This window comes from Anabrus simplex, chromosome 3 (genome assembly GCF_040414725.1).
Source record: "Anabrus simplex isolate iqAnaSimp1 chromosome 3, ASM4041472v1, whole genome shotgun sequence".
Taxonomy (NCBI): Eukaryota; Metazoa; Arthropoda; class Insecta; order Orthoptera; family Tettigoniidae; genus Anabrus; species Anabrus simplex.
The window spans coordinates 21,001,035-21,015,705 of NC_090267.1; the positions used below are offsets into that span (position 1 = coordinate 21,001,035).

General features: G+C 42.0%; 1 protein-coding gene across 5 annotated transcripts in view; it reads right to left on the reverse strand.

The window, feature by feature from the left end:
* Positions 1–225: 225 nt before the first annotated feature.
* The window catches only part of LOC136865933 (neuropeptides capa receptor), a 218,216-nt gene continuing 203,770 nt past the window's right edge, over positions 226–14,671 (reverse strand). For 4 of the 5 annotated variants that reach the window (XM_068226565.1, XM_068226566.1, XM_067142481.2 and 1 more), the window contains 2 exons: positions 9,376–9,615; positions 226–1,122 (listed from right to left, as the gene is read on the reverse strand). In XM_068226565.1, coding sequence (XP_068082666.1) covers positions 605–1,122; positions 9,376–9,615 — 758 coding nt within the window. In that variant the 3' untranslated portion in view covers positions 226–604. The remainder of the gene's footprint in view (positions 1,123–9,375; positions 9,616–14,671) is intronic. The other variant, XM_068226568.1, reaches the window with a different exon arrangement.

Consider the following 14,671-nt stretch of genomic DNA (forward strand, 5'->3'; position numbering starts at 1 on the left):
CAGCCAATCAGTCGGTATTGTCTTCAACACTGTGTTGTGGAAATGGAAATTGTAATTTTGAAGAAAATATGCCATTGTTTTGCAGTGAAGTCCAGAATGAGTATCGAATTAAGTCATCGCATATTTCCCTTATTGGAACATAATCGGCTACTGGAAGAGAAGAAGTATCTTGAGATAGTTATTAAATTAAAATGTAACTAGAAAATATGGAAATCAAAAAAGGTATCTAAGTATAGTTCCGTTTGGGAAATTTTATTTACAAAGATGACACGGGAGATCGGGTACATTGGGGAATTATCAGAAATGAGACGTAATATTACATACGATGTACGATATTTTAAAAATAAAAATAAATCAAATGATTCATGAATAACATCATTTAAAACATTCAAGAACGTAATGCTCTGCTTGTAAAATGGATATAAGTGATAATGTAGTCAGTAAAGGATCACCCTCTCAGGAAAATACGTGGACGAACCTTTATGATTTGAATATCTCTACGGTCTCTCTGTTCGTTCATCTGGCGTGTCGCTGGAAGAAAACACTGTAAATAATACCTTTACGTTTGCATTTTCATACATCCAGCGAATGTCTTCTTTTCGTGTCATAAATAAGTCTCCTTCTGTGCGCCATTCAACAGGCCACTAGCCTTGTCGCACTCACTGTTTTCCGCATTAGATCTGGGAGCGATGTAGGAGGTGGCCTTGCCGTTGGTAGCCACCACGAGGATGTCCGAGGTAACGTCAGCTAACAGCTTATTGAGGCCTTCTTCCTTCATTGTCTCTAGAGTCTGTTTATGCTTCTTCCTACTGTTGGTCGACCTAAGTACTGAGTTATTGTAGCCCGAGGATGAATCGTGGTTGCTGAAGGTATCACGAGATACGCCCTTCCGAGGGGACTCTTTACAGAAGAGCGTCTTTAAGAAGGCATCACGGTACTTAGCGGACATGACGTTGTAGAGAATGGGGTTCACGGTGGACGACAGGTAGTAGAAACAGCCTGTGATGTAGAAGAGCCACTCGTTGATCTCTCGAAAGTTGGGACATCCCTTACCGTGGATGTAGAGCAGCCTCTGTAGGTGGAACGGCGCCCAGCACAGGAAGAAAGCCACCACGACAGCGGCTGAAACACAAACAAGACGAGAATGTCACACAGCCTGTGACCAGCGAGCTGCAGCACAGCCTGTCAAGCGAGCTGCAGCACAGGCTGTCAGTTCCTAGGGGCGGCAAACAAAGTAGAGATATCAGAACTGTGACCAGCGAGCTGCAGCACAGCCTGTGACCAGCGAGCTGCAGCACAACCTCACCACTACAAACCAGGATTTCCATGATATTAAAATAAATTATCAAATAGCCTACGAAGGAATTCAACCTACAGACTTCAAACGACTTCTTCTAACGTGAACATTTATTCCCAGTATCATGTTAGAACAATAAATATACTGAGGGGAGTATCAAAGACCTAACCTGATATTTTAATTTAACAGATTTACATCGCGGTTTCTCTGCAACTGTCAAAGGTAATAAAACTGAATTTTGATAGGATATACTGTACCAGGAATGCCTATGGCATGGCACATCATGTTTATAATTCATTAATAATAATAATAATGTTATTTGTTTTAAGTCCCACTAACTACTTTTTAAGGTCTTCGGAGACGCCGAGGTGCCTGAATTTAGTCCCGCAGGAGTTCTTTTACGTGCCAGTAAATCTACCGACACGAGGTTGTCTGTCGTATTTGAGCACCTTCAAATACCACCGGACTGAGCCAGGGTCGAACCTGCGAAGTTGGGGTTAGAAGGCCAGCGCCTTAACCGTCTGAGCCACTCAGCCCGGCATAATTCATTATTTATGGATGAAGTGCTCAGCTTTAGTATCTGAAACAGCCGTACGGACGAAAGTTCTCGATTCCGCTGCTTGCTGTAGGAGTGAGAGAGGCAGCGCGAGCGGGGAACAGACCGAGTGACGTAATCGCCACATGTTCTCGACCCTCCCCTATGGAACAGCCTGGAAATCATTTCATAACATTTGAATGGCTTAAGTTACAAAAATAAGAGCTACACCAGCGCGAAGCCCACGTTTTGAAATGGTAATAGCCGAAATTTGAAATCAATCCATTTTGTAACTTTGAAGATATTATGATTGAAATATCGCCGTACGGGACCACTTTTCCATCGCTTGACGCAGCGAGCCAGCCCACAACGGGTATATAAGGTCAACGACTCGCCGTGTACACTCAGTTGGAATCTACAACTCGACCAAGGAAGGCGATCATGCTGCAATGTCGCGCTACGCGAGGTCGAAGTGAAGACCGTGCTGAAATACTTAGAAGTTCGCCGTACGGGACCGCGATACTTAGAAATTTCAAGTGCCTCTAAGCTGAATTCCGTGTTACGTTGTTGTATGTTGTATGTTGGGTATTCAGCCCGAAGGCTGGATTGATCCTCTGAAAATACGCCAATAGCTGTCATAAATAGCCTAGGCGTCACTGAAGAGGTGTACTCGGAAAATGAGGAGTGAGGTAGTTTCCCGTTGCTTTCCTCACCGAGCCAGCCTCTGCCATTTCATATCAGTCTGCCAAGCCCACTAAAATGCATGCACCAACCGACCCTATGAGCGATATTTTCACACCATTCATAACAGGGACTGGCTGCATAAGGAATGGTATTACTAGCATCACTCATACCTCAGTCACTTTCATATTGTCACAGTCAAGGGTGAGACTGAGACAGGTCAATGAAAGTAACAAATTTGATATAGCTCATACCAGAAGACATAGTGCACTGTAAACACTACATCTCGCCAGTAAAGGCATCTCCGTGTTATGAAACTTAGGAATTTTTACCGAGTTGCGGACTTGTGAATGTTGAAGGTGCATTTAGGTTGAATTTAATACAAGTGCTAGACTTGTCAATTTCTATCGCGTTGTGGACTTGGCTGTTTTCAATGTGCATTCGAACTCTGTCACTATCAAGTACAGCGTTACGGACATTGCAAGGACTGTGTGTGATAATTTAAACTTATGATTGTTGACGTATTTATGAATTTCGAGACGTTTCGACGTGTGTTTCATCTTTAAATATGACTTTGAACTGGTCAATGTGTTATGATAGCCAAACACTCAGTGATTAGTAAGATCGAATGTGGACATTATTTCACGTATTTAATGAATGTTTGAACTGTGTTATTAGAAAAGAGACTGAAACTTAAGAACATTTTATGTCGGTTGTAGGAAATGTGGACTCTAGTAAGGCTGACTTACACAGAAAATCTACTTAAGAAGTGTGTTCTAGAATTTTAGAGACTGTTGAATACGTCGTATATGAACTGAATTTATGCGTGATTTTCCATTAACTATGACCTTAACATTCATGCTGAACTTATTATTATTATTACGTGTTTTAAATGTCATAAACTGTGCCCAGTGTTAAAACCGAACGCTACATGAACTGTGCATTTAAAACTCCAGCGACTTAAGAACTGAGAACATTTCTAGTATAAATATTTTAAACAGAAACCCGTGTTTCAGACTGTGCTAAAGGACTATGTTATTTCGAATGTTACGTTAACTGCTGCGTTACGAAGTGCTTTCAAACTTATGTTATTTCAAAGTGCAATACTAGTCACTCTAAACAGACAGTGCTACGTTTTCCTATTACCGTGTCAATTGAACTTTCCTCTGTGTCCATTATCTCTGACAACACCGGAAATCTTGACAAAGTGTTGAAAGCTCGTATTTATTCAAACGACAAATTCAACGTGGGACAGGCTACATCGTTGGAGATGCGTGGTACATCGAGGGATGTGGAACGTGGTACGCCGCTGTTGGTGCTGAGTTCGACCTCATGCTGATCATCGTGGGAGTTCCAGTCGCCGATCTCCGGAGCCGCATTTCATCTTCTCCTGTTCGCCGAATTCAGGTGATATAAGTGCACTTTACAATTTTTCTTTGGTGAATAATCCCAACATATTGCACTAGACAATAACTGACTCATTACAAAGGCACCTTATCAACGGTATTTCTTGAGTGCTACGTTAGTCAAGTGCAAGTGCCTAATTGAGAAAAAGTATTACCGAGTGAATTTCAACTCTACCACCTATTTATGACAACAATTACATTTTTAAAAAGGAATTTAGTATTTTCTAAAGCAAGTGTGTATTTTCAAGTCATATTCAATATATTGCAATTTAAATAGACTTTAGGATTTCACAGAAGTGATTTACAAGATTCATTGTTTAATTTTAACTTTTCCATTGATGAATTAATTTAAACTTGAGATTTTCGTAAGAAAGATTCATGAAGTCATTGTCGTCGCAGGATGTTGAACCTGGGTATCTTAGTGCTCTTTGTGGTATTGAGTGATCTCCTGAAGGGTTGTTGTAGGTTTGTCTTTGATAAGAAGAGGTCTAGATTGGCTCCTGTCAGTAATTGGACGTTCTTTTTCTCCTCGTGGTGGACTTTATTTATAGCCACAGCGTCTGTCTGGAATTCACTTAGCTTGGGTATTGGACTCTTCCGCGTCTTGGCCATCCTAGATAGGTGTCTGAATGTGGTTGTCTTCAGGACCAGGTTATATTTGGCACATAGGTCTATGTCTTGTTGGTCCTCCTATCGGCTGGGTGCAGACCCCAAACCTGCGATATTTTTGTTCCTTGTTTATTTGCGCGTTGAAATCACCCATGAGTATGGTGATGATGTGGTGCGGTATCTTCTAGGATGTTCTAGTAGTACTCTACTGCTGTCAAGTCATTCCTGTTTGTGGGTGCCTCACTATACTATATGCTCTGTGGCGGGACATGAAGGACAGTGAAGAGGTCTTGCCGTTTGGCGATATGAACCCTATATTGAAATCGATCATCCTATGGTGTACAGCAAAGCACTGTTACCTGGTTTCCCTTTGTATATTCTGTATCCTTAGGATTCCATCGCATCTTCGTTCATGAACCGGGTCTCTTGTACTGCTGCTATCTTGGTGCTGTACTTGTCCCGCACGTGAAGGGTTCTGTTTGAGTTGAGTTACTTGAAGTATGGAGTTGAGGTTGATTTTCTTCTTCACAAGGCTCAGGTAATGGCAGAGTATATGAAGGTGCAAGTTGACCAGTTTGTCCTATCGTAAGTGGGTATGGATTGTTTGCCACCTGGGATATTTTACTTGTTAATATTTCTCTTCATCTTGAGTCCCTAGAGGTAACGGGTTGCTGTCTCTCAAGATTGTTAGCCCTGAGTAGCCACCACTAACATTGGAGTACCGCCACAGACATGTTGATCCGTAGTGCCATTTTGCCTCCTCCGCCAGCTCTGCCGTACTGAAGTCCGTTTTCTCCGCTTTCGCTCCGTTGAAGTCTTCGGCGTAACCCTAGGAGGGTAAAGAATTTACATGTCGATTCCCATACATAGTTTTAATCCAACATATTAAGGGATAACTATGCTAAACGAAGCCGTTGGTTCACAGTTAGTTTACCACGTTTGGTATTGACTTGACGCACGTGGTAAGTACCGTCTGCTACAGCTATCACCACTATTTTTAATGGTGGAATAAAGTCCATCCGTACAATGTCGGCATATAAAAGATCTCTGGCGTTCACCCCACAAAATTAATCCGAACTCAGCCTTAGACGCCCAAGAGAGATTCGGCTTACTCTGTCATCTAGTAGGTCTGGAGTAAACCGTACCACCTAAATTGACAAGCCAACAGCCAGATGGCGTCAAATTAAAATACTTGCACATGGTAGCTGAGGCCATATTATTATTATTATTATTATTATTATTATTATTATTATTATTATTATTATTATTATTATTATTATTATTATTATTATTATTATTATTGCCACCTCTGTTATTATCATGTATACAGAGTCAACAGTTGAGAAGTGTTCGAAAACAATGTGGATACCTCAGGTCATAGCACGTTAGTTTTAAAGTTTTAACGGGTTTCCAAGAGTTTTTGCTGTCGTTGGGCTAATATTAAAATACAAGATGGTCCAAAAGTCGTTAACATTTGACGAATGCTTCACGGAATATTGTAGGTAAGGTAAGGTAAGGGTGTATACTGCCCGAAGTCAGGTTCGAACCTCCGCAGAGGTGTGCCTGAGGCGGACTTTACGTGCGGTAGGATGGCCATTTCCTCTCCGCTCCTCCATTCCCTTACCCCCACCAACAGCGCGTGGCAACCCATTCGAATCTTGACCACGCCCAATGTTGCTTAACTTCGGAGATCTCACGGGATCCGTTGTTTCAACACGGCTACGGCCATTGGCTATTGGAGGTAGAGAGGTAATAATTGACACACATGATTGGCATGACATGGGGTTCTATTGACAGGCGCTGGACAGCTACATATAAAGTAAAAATGGCCACACATGTAATTAATTAATTAATTAATTAATTAATTAATTTATTTATTTATTTATTTATTTATTTATTTATTTATTTATTTATTTATTTATTTATTTAGCTATTTATCTATTTATTTATTGTCCTTCAAACAGGTATAAACCTCATGATGTCAAACACGTGCACATATACTATTACATTAGATAAAAATAAATATCGAATTAAAATTATATTATCTCTTATGAAAGTCCTCGTAAAATAAAGCCGTAAATTAAATAAAAATACCCTTTTCTTCAGTAACATAATATGACAAATGCTCAGTTACATATGGACATTGTATAACAAGGTATTTACAATATTACAATTAAAATGATTTACTAACGGCTTTAACGCTGCATTAGTACTCTAATTATACATGATAGTAGTGATGTTATCGAAGATAATAATGATGATGAGGTAGATCGTATTACTACAAACTAGAAAGAGAACTAAATTTATGAGCTTAACAATAAGAGTGTGCAAAGCGGGATTTTATCTTAGAAAAAGAAATTATTAAGTTATTAGTTTACATTGTTTTACTATGGAAGTGTATGTAGTTGCAAATATATCTAGTCTGTACTCATCGCTATATTTATTAAATACACTAGTGTCCAGAAGTTAAGCATAATCACTAAACGAGGCCATACCGCCTGATAGGAATGTCAGATGGATTGCTGAACAAACGGAACCTGAATCACACACCATATGTCACACAACTTGTCCAAGAAAACAGTGTCAGAAAGGTTCTGATAGCTAAGGTACACCTTTGACAACAACTAACAAAACTTGGCAATGTCATCCACAACAAAATATGCTGTTAATAAGGTGTATGGTTTCCCCTAACGGCCACACATGCTTCGCAGCGACGTGGCATGCTCTCTATCGGATGGTCCAAGAGCTCTTGTGGCAGTCGATCCCATTCATCCGAAAGTGCAATGCGAAAGTCTTGGAGGGTCCGTGGGGGAGGCTGACGGAATGCAGTTCGCCTCCCCAATGCATCCCAGGCATGTTCTGTAGGATTAAGATCCGCAGACCCCGCTGGCCAGTCCATACGAAGAATGTCTTCCCCAGCCAGAAATTCATCCACCAGAGCAGCGTGGTGTGGTCGGGCATTATCGTCCATTAAGAGGAAGTCTGGAACAACCGCACTTCTGAAGAGTCGTACATGTGGTCTCAGTACCTCGTCCCTGTATCCCCGAGCGTTAACAGTGTTCCTCTGACCACCCATGAAGATGTCCGTAGGCCATTCAACATGATGCCGGCCCAGACAATGACGCCACCACCACCCTACAGGTCCCGTTCCACGATGTTCCTGTGGTTGTATCGGCTACCCGGTTCTCTCCACATTAATGTGGGACGGGAATCGTTCTGCAAATTGAAACGGGATTCATCTGTGAAGAGCACATGCCTCCATTCATTCATGGTCCAGTTTCGATGTTGACGGCTTCACAGTAAACGGGCCCGTCTCTGTGCTGGAGTGAGCGGGACGCACACTGCTGGACGTCGGGAAACAGCACTGCTGCTCTGAGCCTCCGGTACACAGCTTGCCAGGAAACGGCATCCTCTGAGACGGCTGCAAGCTCCGCCGACAATAATTATCTTGCAAGTGCACTCCAATTTCGTCGGGCGGTTAAGGCCAGATATCGGTCCTGCTGTGGGGTGATTACCATTGGTCGACCTGGTACTGGCCTACGACTAACATCTCCTGTGTCTCGAAATCGTCTCCAAAGCCTGGAAATGACACTTTGTGGCACATTCAAGGATACGGCGACTTCGGTCTGTGTCTGGCCTGCTTCCAGGTGGCCGAGTATTCTACCCTACAAAACGGAGTCCAAATGACGTCGTTGTGCCATTATGTTGTCACGTTCACCACGAGGCTACACGCCGCACACTATAACAGGGCAAACACGACTGAGGACATATGGGGCGCAGGCACTGGCTGTGTTTACCTTGCGGTTACGCCGCTAGTCAAAGCAGGGAACACTATTTTCCCATACAGAGCGAACACGTAACATTGGTAGGTGCATATGTTGTGCGATTTGCGGTCTGTTTCCCGTTGCCCTGCTTACTCGTAACTTATGCTTAACTTTTGGACACTAGTGCATTTTCATTGAGTTTAACGCTGATGAATTACTATTTTTGCTGGGTTATTGATCCAGAGAAGTTGAAAGTAATATGTTTTGGGCGTGTGGATGGGTTAGACACAAACAAGTTGAACAGAGAGAGCAAGTTAGGACTACCAATAGGATTGGTAAATGATTTGTAGACAAATGGAAGAACTGCAATTACTCGTCTTCTTGCTAAGGACTTATAGCCAAGTTGTTTCCTTAAGTCATGATACGAATCAAGTTTAGGGTAATTATTAGTTATTTTGTACGCAAGGTATATAAGAAATTTGTTTTGCACCATTTCAACTTAGTTTTCGTGTAGTTTAAAGTCTGGAATCCAAATGGTCGATGCATATTCCAGCCGACTTCTTACAAAGGATTTGTATAATAACTTTATTTCCTCGTGAAGTCACGTTTGCATCTCTAAATAAATCCTAATATTCTGTAAGCATCTGCAACAACTTCTTTTATGTGTAGAGAGAACGTCAATTGAGCGTCAAAATGCACACCAAGATCCTTGATAGAATTCACTGATGATAGATTAGTATTCAAAATATTATATGAATGACTAATTTTTACATGGGGTTTTATTCATATCAACAACGAGCACACAAATGACCAACAGATCTGGTGCAAAAGGAGCTGTCGAGAGATAAGGCATCAGATGCGCCTGCAATCACAGCATGTTGATGTTACCAGAAAATGCACTGTTAGCGAAGCTTTGCTCTACTTTATTTTGGTGTCAATGAAACCCCATGACATGCCAATCGCGTGTGTGAATTATTACCTCTCCACCCTCAAATTTGCGTGAAGTTTTGCGTCGTCAAATATTAACAGGATTGTGGGTCACCTTGTATCTAGCCTACGTCACATGAGCAGGAGACAACTCACCTAACATCCGTACGATGCTCTTTCTAGACTGGTTCTTTTTAATCTGGCGGTGGATGGACCCTGCCACTCGCTTGTGGGGTGTCCAGATGGTGAGCCCCATGCGGACGTACAGCACCAACATGATAATCATGGGAAGCAGGAAGAAGATAACAAAACTCAACTCGTACACGGGGTAGTTCTTGGGCACATTCACATCCAACATGGCGCAGAAAGCTGACTCCTCCACGATGTTGCCCGAACCTGAACAAAATAAAGAAACATATATAACGGGATCATGACTGGTTTTCTGAAGAATGCAGTTGAACTCTGTTGATTCGAAGTTGAAGGGACCGAAAAACTATCGGATATTGAAAATGTTGATGTAGGTGTAATTACGGAAATAAAAATTTGAGCAACTTATTTAGGGGCACTACTCACCCACCACACATAATACTATCCTCCACCACAATAACACGCAGTTATCTACACATGGCAGATGCCGCCATCCTCATCGGAGGGTCTTCCTTACAAGGCCTGCACCCGGATAGAAATAGCCACACGAAATTATTATTATCATTATTTTGGGGGACGGCACTTGGTCGTGTTTCCAGTGTTCTCGAGAGGTATTGCAACCCTCACATGTGCTACTTAAAGTGCATCAGTCTCGACCAACACGTCACTGGGTGTTGGTAAATTATGGATAACATTTGTGCCGATGTGAACAATCAAATCATCTGGATCTCCTTTAATATTGTAACTGTTGACATACGCAGTAGAATGTCAATATAATTGGTCAGTTATTGAACATTGTACATTTTTCAGCTAACTCATTCCTGTTTACACCGTTTCGCTCCAGTGTGCCAATTTAGGCTCATCAGTTGGTAGCTAGCACACCTACCAAGATGGATATCCAGCGCATACCGGGGAGGCCACTCCATAGGCTACTTTGAGTCACCGGCTATGCCAGTGCACTATGAGAGACCTTGTGTCTTTTCAATAATTGATGCTTGCAAGGCCATCAGATGTTACAGATGTAGTAGATACAATAAGTCCGTGGACTGGCTGCATGGTGTCGTTGTGGTGCACTACAGTTGCGCCGCAGTGTGCAGTGTGAGTCAATCTGTTGACCAAGCAGTGTCAGTACAAGTACAGTCTCTGTTGTCAAGGGACGTCGAATGCGCACAGCGGAACTTCAAAATGTTGCAGTTTGAGGACGGGAAAACGTAAAGTTCTGCCAAAATTTAGCCAAATCCGCTCGTGGAACGTTTCAGATAAAGAAGCAAGATAGCGTTGTGTTTCGGTGCTGTGTTTAAGTGGAGCAGGGGATGATGATCATACTGATCGGCTACAAACAGTGCTGGTGCGTGCCAACCGCCCCCAAACGACATATGATCTGGCAGCAACAGTAGGTATCAGCCATGGTACGTGCCACAAAATCCTGTCTGATGATCTGGACATGTCTCGTGTTACCCAGCACAGTGTGGCATAGATCCTGACGCAAGGCCAACGTGACGATGGCATTACCATTTGTGATGACCTGATCGCCAGTGCTGACGATGATGGGACGTTTCTCAACCAGATCATAACAGGAGACGAAACATTGTGTTTTCTTTACGATCCACAAGTGAAACGTCAATCGGCCGCCTGAAAATCTCCATCATCATCACCACCACGACAGAAATAACCTCGACAGGACATATCAAAAGGCAAGGTGATGCTTGAACTGTTTTTCTACTCATTGGGTATTCTTAACATGGAATTCATCCCACATGGAACAACTTTCAACAAGATCCGCTACAAGGAAATCTTCGCCATCTACCCGATTCATTTCTTCGTAAGCGTCCTGAGATTTGGCATATGAAGAACTGGTTGCTGCTACATGACAACGCCCCGGCAGATTGCTTTGTGCTTGTCCAATAGGAGCTCGCAAGGCAACAGGTCCCCGATTTGCCACAGCCTCCATACTCGCCTGATCCCGCACCATGCGATTTCTTTCTCTTGCCCGGATTGAACGCAAAGTTGCGTGGGCGTAGATTTCATTCGGCCGACGGGATCATTACTGCCACAAGAGAAGTCGTACGTGACCTTCCTGCCAATATCTTTCGGCGTTGTTTCCAGCATCTATAAGAACATTAGCAGATGTCTATAACGGGCAGAAGCGACTATTTCTGTATAAATGTACACCTTGTTGTATGGCAACATGTAAGACTGCTGTTCCAGCTTGCAACCTACACTCCAGGTGCCAGAATGACTCGACCACGTATGAAGCCAGTTGACTCAGTCATATGGCTAGAAAGGAGTGCGCATTGCTTTCTTTATTATAGAACTGTGACTATTAGCGTATAGACTTGTGCCGGGTGATTTTCTTTGTTGTTTCGACACTTCGCATTCTACGTTTACCTCTTCACCTGAGACTCTAAAGCGCAGCTCAATCTCAGAACAGCATTTCTTATGTCAGTACGTAATGAATGGAATGAAGAGAGAGAACAAAGCGAAGATATTCAGACTCATTTTTTTTATTTACTGATAGGAAGTGTTTATATGAATGAGGCCACATTCCTCGTTGCAGGACCGCTTAGTTAATTCACTAGGCTTACAAACTCAATGCTCAAAGGCACAACAATCTTTACTTAGGATGTATAGATGCATAGATACATACTCCATTACAGCAGTAATATTATATGCAACGGTGTTTTCTTAATCTATGTTCTATAATATTATATGTTTCTTTACATAACTGCAAGGTGGAATTCTTCTTCATGTTCCTCTTCTACCACACCTTGTGGGGTCATCGCTGCGATCGGGGTGGCACATGTGAACTTGCCCCTGATTTACGGCTGAATGCCCTTCCTGATGCTAACCTTATATGGAGGGATGTATTCACTATCGCGTGTTTGTGTAGTGTGTTGTCTGAATATGAAGAGGAGGGTATTGGAACAAACACACACAGCCAGTTCCAGAGCCAGAAGAAATAATCAGATGCGATTAAAAATCCCGACCCGGCCGGCAATGGAACCCGAGACCCTCTCACCCGAAGGCCTCAATGCTGACCATTCAGGCAAGGAGTTGGACGATTGCAAGACGAAATATGTACAAATAATGCTAATAAATATTATTTTGTTACACATACCTTACACTACTTATAACAAGCTTTATCAACTTTGAAAAAATAAACCTATTTACTATAAAATCAAGTAACGACTATTCAAGAATAATTCAAATATTATATTTAAGTGGTCTGCGTATGCAATACGTACAAAATTTACTACATCTAGTGCATGTTTCGTCGTCTAAGAAGTGAGTCATTTTCCGCGTATCGGTGCCAATAACAAGGAAACCGAACATTATTCAGTTCTACGTATTGACTTGAGATCCTGAACGTTTAATCTTAAATACAAATTAAGGAATGTCTATCAAAGATCTGAAGGATCATTTATCAAGAATTATTTTAAATTCAAAGGTTTTTATTCACAACAACGATTATTACCATCTTATGAATGCAACTGTTAATTCCCACGAATTTTATCATCAAGACTTTAATGAACAATTTAACGAGTTTTAATCAATTATGTGATTTGAAACTTGTAACAAATTTTGCTAAAAATTTAGTTTAAATGTAGTTGCGTATAAAAGTGTTTTAGTCTTTCCAATGTAATAATGTAATTTTTGTGTTCTGATATAATACTGTTATTTATTCTAGCAGATGATGTTCCTTAGGGGAAGAAACATGTACTAGATGTAATAAATTTTGTGTGTATTGAATAGGCAGACCACTTAAATATTATATTTGAGTTATTCTTGAATATCCGGGCGTAGAGCTAACCACTCTTGCCGTGCGCGTAGAGGCGCGCGGCTGTGAGCTTGCATCCGGGAGATAGTAGGTTCGAATCCCACTATCGGCAGCCCTGAAGATGGTTTTCCGTGGTTTCCCATTTTCACACCAGGCAAATGCTGGGGCTGTACCTTAATTAAGGCCACGGCCGCTTCCTTCCAACTCCTAGGCCTTTCCTATCCCATCGTCGCCATAAGACCTATCTGTGTCGGTGCGACGTAAAGCCCTTAGCAAAAAAAGCTAACCACTCTAGCCCATCAAGTGCCGAGGTTACGGATAGTGGAAGCCTTTACCTTCCACACCTCCAAGGGCCTTCATGGCCTGTACGGAGAAGACTTTGCTTTGCTATTCTTGAATATTCGCTACTTGATAACTTACACTAGTCATGGATTTTAATCATTTCTCTTTTTATTTACTTATAAGTCTGTTTTGATTTACTAGCCAGTTTTCTTCCTTCAGTATTACTCCGATTAACATGTATCAGTTAGTTTAAATTTGAAAATAATACGATCTATCGTTAGTACAAGTGAGCAATTCAGAAAAGAGTTGAGACTGCCCATTTTCAATAAAATCTTCTTTTGATTTAGTTTTTTTTATCTATCGCTACACAGAGTCCTCTTTCAGAACTATTCATTATAATATGTGTCAGTTTGTAGCTCTTACTTATTACGTGTGTAAAAATGCTTACGTATTCTGCATTGTTCTTTTTTAAGTTTGTTTCTTGAATCCACTCGTTCACTTCAGTAGCAGTGTCTACCGTGTGATCCAGTCGCCCCTTCCAATGTAGTTTTATGCAACCCAACTAACGTGCGACATGGTTATAAGGTGCCTGTTCCCCTGCAGGAGTACTGTATGGTACTAATGTCCAATGAGCACTTCCGATGGGTTATATCGTCCACTTGCAAAACATGACACTGAAATCATGTAGCGACGTCGTTTGACCGTGTAACTGTCCGGCTCTATTGCTAAATGGTTAGCGTGTTGGCCTTTGGTCACAGGGGTCCCGAGTTCAATTCCCGGTAGTGTCTGGAATTTTAACCATCATTGGTTAATTTCGCTGGCACGGGGGCTGGGTGTATGTGTCTTCTTCATCATTTCATCCTCATCACGACGCGCAGGTGGCCTGCGGGAGTCAAATAAAAAGACCAGCACCTGGCGAGCCGAACCTGTCCTCGGACACTCCCGGCACTAAAAGCCATATGACATTTCCTTTACCATGTAACTATGTTAACATGTCGTGACTCGTGACCGGGTGTAACGAAGAGGGAAATCAATGCATAAAACTCGGTAACAGTGCAGTAATTAATGTCTTAAACACCGAACCGGATGGCGTATATACTCACTCTCGTCCTACTACCAGCATGAACCCAGCAATGTAGCGTAGCGGCTGTGGTTAGGCGATAGCCTAGAAATGGAGGTAATGTGCCATCGGCTGTTCGACTTCTGCAACGTTCAAATATTTTTGCATCGGTGTGATACTTGAAT